We start from the raw sequence: 6,494 nt of genomic DNA on the forward strand, positions 1-6,494 counted from the left end.
CATTTATTCTACTTTTTTGGGGGGAGTGGTACCAGGGATTGAACTCAGGACCTCATGCTTGCCAGGCGGGCACTTATGCTGCTGAGCTATCTCCCTGGCCCCTACAACAGGTATTTCTAAGCCTCTGCTGTTCTTGTACTGTAGTCAAACTCATTATAGTTAATTATATAAAGGTAATAAATGAAATAAACATATAGGGCTGGCGAGATAGCTCAGCAGACTAAGTATCTGCTTAGGCAAGTGCAGGGACCAGAGTTCGATCCTTGGCACCACATGCCACACTGGCCCCACCTGTGGACTCAGTGAGCTGGCCACCAGTCCTAGTTGGGAGGCTGAAAATAGGAGGATCACTATGCGTCTGAGCTGCGTAGTGAGACCCTATACCAAATACATTTTAAAAAGTATATTTTTGTGGGTAAGATTTCCATTTATGATTCCTTAGAACAAATTATTGTATCATTCCAATCATAGAAGAAAGAATAGACCCGCAAGGAGACTGAGTTCTTTGCTTTGGGCCCAAGCCTCACTGGGAACGAGAGAAGCCAGGAGACAAACCCATGCACTCTACAGCTTTTCCTCTCCCACAGATCACATGCTGTCACTTTCTCCTTGCTTCAGTCTATAAGCTTATGGTTAATAGATGCAGTAAGACCTTGTCACTGGCATAAAACAAAGTATTATTAGTGAGTTTGGGATGAATACTTTAATTTTTGGGTGGGGGGGTTTGAGACAGGGCGTCACTCTTTAATTTAGGTTGGCCTTGAACTCACTATGTAGCCCCAGGCTAGCCTCAAGCTCAGAGTGAACCTTCTGCCTCAGCCTTCTGGGTGCTGGGATTACAGTTGTATACCATCACTCCTGGAACGGATCAGGTTATACATTTTGTGCCATTGTTTTTACAGTATGGAGAGAGGAATAATATATTACACAGTTGAATTATACTAGTTATAAGCCAGGCCAAATGACAGGTCACTCCTTTCTCTTACTTGCCTTTGCTCTTTTTCTACAGGTGTATCTACTTTAAATATAGTGTTTCTTAAGAGGTAGACATGGTGATGCATTGTTAAGATATGTCCGTGTGATGGTGGTTTATAAAAGTAAAGAGAAAATACAGGGTAGTTCTTTATTTCAAACCTCAAGGTGCAAAGTACACTGGTCCCATGAATGTGATGGATTCATTAGCTGATCTCAGCCTTGGCTTCAACCAGTGTTAAGTGAAAGGAGCTATACCTATACCTGCATAGAGTAATTTTTTTATTTTGGGGGTGGGAAATGTAATCAAAACAGCTACATTGGGGCCAGCCAAATAGCTCAGCAGATTAAAGTGCCGCCTACAGGCACAGGGGCTGGGGGTTCGATCCCTGGGCCTGCCATGCCAGCCCTGCCCCCGGGGGCCCCTGAGAGGCATTTGAGACTGGGCATGGTGGTGCTTGGCCTGCACTGCTGGCTCTTGGGACGCTGTAAACGGGTGGATCACTACAAGTCTGATCTAGTAGTGAGACCCTGAACACCTTGTAGACCCCTAAAAATATGAAAAAACAACAACAAAAAAAAAAACCCTTATTTGGGGCCGGGGAGATAGCTCAGTAGAATAAGCGCTTACCTGGTAAGGGCAAGGTCCTGAGTTCAATCTCTGGTTCTGCAAAACAAAACAAAACAAAACAAAAAAAAAACCCCTACATTTTTCCCTCAAAAAATGTTTAGAGTAAGAGTATGTCATTTTAAATCCTGGTGTATTCAAAGTAAATAGTCTTAGTACAGGATATAATCAAATTAAAATACACCTTAATGATTTTGTACTGAGTTACACACTTATTATGGCATGTTGTACTAAATTTTTTTTTTAAAAGTGCTAAGTTCTTGGGTTTTAGATTATCATTTTTTCATAAAGTCCTAGTAATCAAGTGGGTATTTCAAGTGCTAATTTCCTTAGCAAGGGCACCTTGGAAATTTATTGGCACATGGTATTCTATCTCACCTTTTTTCTTTTTGGTAATATTGGTCTCTTCACATGTCTTCTCTTTCATTTTGTTTAACTTTTTCTTAAAAGTCTATCAGTTGAAGTCTATCAGCCCTTTTCAACCTTGTCTTGGCACTGTACAAGTCAGTTTTCAGGTAGTCTCTGGAGTTTGGCAGTTTCTTTGTGCATAAACTGATTTTTAATAATTCAAAGAAAATATTCAAGGGGTAAATTTGGAGACAACAAACTAGTCCAGAGCCCATGATTTGAAATGGTAGTTTAATTAATTTATTTTTTTTTTTGTACAAGGAATTGCACTGAGGACTTTGTGCTTGCCAGGCAGGCACTGTGCTGCTGAGCTATATCCTGGGCCCTTTACTTTTTAAATATGTTTTTCTTCAAGGTTTTCTGCTGTCTTCAAGGTTTTCTGGATCTAAATTGATAGGTGTTGGAGGTGTTTTATCCACCTGAAGAATATCTCTGAAATATAATTATTTTTCAAAATTATTTCCTAAACCAGTAGTATAAGCTAAGGCTACTTTAAGGTTGTAATTGTATACTTAAGCCAGGGGTGGTGGTGCACACCTATAATTCCAGGACTTGGGAAGCTGAGGCAGGAAAATTGCCATGAGTTCAAGGCCATCCTGAACTAAATAGCAAGACCCTGTCTACAAACAAAAAACCCTAAGGTTACATACTTTTGCTTCACTTTCTCTATAGGTTATGCAAACTCTGAATCCAAAGTTACCTTTGGCTAGACTGACTGAGGAAAAAAAAGGAATATAGAAGTGCAGTACCTGGCTGCGTAGGGAAGGAAAGCACAGAGTAAATCTCGGTCTTCAAGGAAGAGTTTTAGTCCCTAGATTTGCATAGGGAAGGTAGAAAGATGAAATCTAATATTCTAAACAACATTCACCACTGGAACAGCACCTTGTATCTTTAGACAGCATCTTTTCCTCTAATACCAAGCTACAGAATAGGTCCTTAGAATGAATCCAAGGTTACTCCAATTAATAAACCAACAGAGGCCAGTTGTTTTAAAAACCAAAGAAGCTACCATGGTTTAGATCTAAAATGTCCCCAAAAGTCTGGATTCAGAGGTGGGCCTTTTGGAAGGTGACTGGATCCTGGGGACACTGTATTTATCAGTGGGTTAGTCCACAGATGAGCTCATAATTGAATACGTGGGCAACCATTTGGGATCTCTCTTCTTAGAAGCTATTATTATTTCCAAATTTTCCTTTTCTTAAAACAAACACTGGATGAGCTATTAGGAGGTGGGTGTGGGTTACACGTGATTTGGACAAGTGTATTCTTGTCACTAACTCTTCTGCTTCCTTGCCACTGTGACTGGGCAATTTTGTCTACCGGGCCCTTCTAATGGGCCATTTGTGCTTTACTGGTGGCAGACCATAGACTGAACCCACAAACATGCAAACAAAAACTGTCCTTTAAGCTGCAGGTGTTACATATAAACTGATAATGAAGTTCACTTAGGAGAAACTTTGCAAGAATATTTGTAACAGTTTTTAAAAGAAACAGTGGGGAAAAGAGAAAGATACCCCAACCAGCTATCAAAGACTATACTAAAACAATAGTAAATAGCTGGTTGTGGGTATACATGCCTCCAATTCAGCACTCCAGGAGGCTAAGGCTAATGAGTTCAAACCCAGTTTGGGCGATTTAGCATTTTAGCAAGACCCTATCTCAAATGAAACAATGTAAATTGAATGGCTGGGGATGTTGCTCAGTGCAAAGGCCCTGGGTTCCATCCCCAGTATCAAAAGACTGTCTTTGATAGCTGTTACAGTTATTAAAACTGTTACACAGTAAAACAGATAAATAGAAGAGTCCAGATAGAACAAAACAAGAGAAACAGACTAATACATTGGAATTTTGTTTAAATATATTCCAAGTCAGTGGAATGATGGCCTCTGTTTAGAAAACAAAAATCAAAATTCTAGCTTAAAGTACACTTCAAAAGTGATGCTAGAAAGTAAGAGTTGAGAAAACATAGGTAAAACCTGGGTGTGATGGTACATTCCTATAATCCCAGCATCAGGAGGTTGAATCAGAAGGATTGTTGTAAGTAGGCCAGCCTGAACTACACAGCAAGATCCTGCCTCAAAAATAAATAAAGAATTACAATATAAAGACATAAAATACATAAGTCAGGCATGATGGAGACCACAAGGGGGACTCCTGGATCTCAGTTTGGGACCTGTTACTCATGAGAAGTATAATCCATGTTCTTCCCAGCCCCTCATGTTCCTGAACAACCTTAGCAACATCAAATGTCCAGATGTACAGTGAAAGCCAGAGCTTGCCATGGCAGCTCTAAGCTAAGTTAGCTGAGGAAAGCCATGGGGATCACTGTGCTATTTGGGCCCTTAACCTGTTACTCGTTAAGTATGGTTTTTTTCTGTGCTAAGGACTTAAAAGCTGCTTTGCTGGAAAAAAAAAAAAAAAAAAAGTGACTTTTTCGGGTTATGATTGCCCAGTAGTGACTAAACGCAGAAAGCTTGGCATTTCTGCCTTCATTCTCTCTTTTATTACCTTAAAAACTTTGGGTCAGATCCAGAGTCAGCTCTGCATGCAGGCATGTTAATTGTTTAAGGAGTATGTTTATTAACCATAATTTCCCTAACAAATCATGCCCTTTTATGACTGAGGACACAAAGCTAAGAGATTTGCAGATATTTAGCTACTGACTCTGGTCACCTTTTAGGCATCTCAGTCTTCAGTCACTGCCCTAAACCTGTAGTTGCCTTGGATTTCAGCAGTCTCCCCAAAACTGAGGCCTAATGTTTAACTTTTGTGTGGGGGGGGTGGGGTGGGGGGGCTTGCTTTTTTTTTTTTTTTTTTTTTGAGACAGGGTCTCACTATGTGTTCAGCCTGGCCTTGAACTCCCTGTAGTCCAGGTTGGCCTCAAACTCAGGCCAGCCTTTTACCTCAGCCTCCAGTGCTGGGATTAGAAGCACATGCCACCATGCCTGCTCAACCTAAGATTAAAGCCAACTAACCACCATCAAAAGAAACATCTTTCCTTAGGCCCAGGACCAAGTTCTACCCTCATCCCAGGTTTAAAAGCTGCAGCTCTGCCTCTCCCAACCAAGCTGAAGTGTAAAAGTGCTGTATTTGAAATTCTGAAGAAACAGCAATTTTGAGATAGTACAGGCCTATTTAGGAAAAATTAAGACCCCATAAGCCATAAAGAAACATAAATTGTTCAGATCGAAACTTAGAGCTTTTGTATGACATGGGCTGCTACCATGTAAGAACAAAATAATAGACTAGGATAGGGCCGGAGAGATGGCTCAGTGGAATAAGCGCTTCCCTGGCAAGCGCAAGGGCCTGAGTTCAATCCCCAGTTCTGTAAAAAAAAAAAAAAAAAAAAAAAAGACTAGGATAGAAAAATGCAATACATAAATATGCATAACAAAGGGGCTGCTGTAAATGACAAGTGGTGCAAGTGAACAGTAGACAAAGCTACAGGCAGGCATGTCACAAAAAGAATATATACAGCCTATTACATCAGTAAAGTGCCAGTAAAAAGAAAACAAAATTAAAATGAGGTATTTTTAGCTATAGTAGCAAAAATTTAAAAGATCATTAGATTTTGAGCAGTTTTTAAATAGACATATCCCCTGACTTAGAAATCATAGGAATCTAGCACCTGCTTAGGCAGAAGTAGGGGCCGGGGATTCGATCCCTAGCCAGCCGTGCTGGTGCTGGCCCCGTCCCCAGGGCTTGCTGAGGTGGCAATTGAGACTGGGCGTGGTAGCCTGCACCTGTAATCCCAGCACTTGGGAGGCTGAAAACAGGAGGCTCACTACTCATATTTACATAGTGAGACCATGTAGACACTGTATTAAATACATTAAAGAAAAAATTATAGGAATCTATTTATGTAGAGACACATGTACAAAGAGATGTATCTGCACAAGAATGTACACTGGAACATTATTAGCAATCACATGAAATTGGAAATGATCTAAATGCCTACAGAGGAGGACTTAGGTATGTGCTCTGGGACTCTGTGCATTTCTGGTTCTGATGTGTAATAACATGTACCTTATCTCCAGCAGGTTTCTGGGCACATAGCTCTCCAAATCAATCTCAAAAGTGCTAGCCCTTGTATACTACTGAGGTGACTGAGGGCTAGGAGCTCCTGGATGGTCTCAGGGGAGGGGCTGGTCACTAGAGGCATGACCATCATCATGTGATTAAAGGAACTGAAGTTTCAGTTCCATTGCCCAACCTCTAGGGAGGAGGGGAGCTGAAGGTTGAGTGGATCACCATAGCTAATAATTTGACCAATTACATCTATGAAATGAAGTTTCCATAGAAGTCCAGAAGGACTGGGTTAAGAGAACTTCCAGAGGGCTAAGCATGTGGAGATATTTGGAGAAGTGGTACTGAGGAGAAGAAATCCCCCCCCCACACACACACACATTGGTCACCAGAGGTGTGTAATGAATTGAATGCCTCTTTAGAACTATGCAGCCATGAAATGAAGTAAACTGTATATAAT

At 40.9% G+C, this 6,494-nt stretch overlaps 1 protein-coding gene across 2 annotated transcripts in view; it reads right to left on the reverse strand.

The window, feature by feature from the left end:
- Positions 1–2,326: 2,326 nt before the first annotated feature.
- Positions 2,327–6,494, reverse strand: part of Ginm1 (glycoprotein integral membrane 1) — a 25,225-nt gene continuing 21,057 nt past the window's right edge. For both annotated transcript variants that reach the window (XM_023705784.1, XM_023705783.1), the window contains exon 8: positions 2,327–2,440. In XM_023705784.1, the coding sequence (XP_023561552.1) occupies positions 2,359–2,440 (82 nt within the window). In that variant the 3' untranslated portion in view covers positions 2,327–2,358. The remainder of the gene's footprint in view (positions 2,441–6,494) is intronic.

This window comes from Octodon degus, unplaced genomic scaffold, assembly GCF_000260255.1.
Source record: "Octodon degus isolate 3935 unplaced genomic scaffold, OctDeg1.0 scaffold00229, whole genome shotgun sequence".
Classification (NCBI taxonomy): Eukaryota; Metazoa; Chordata; class Mammalia; order Rodentia; family Octodontidae; genus Octodon; species Octodon degus.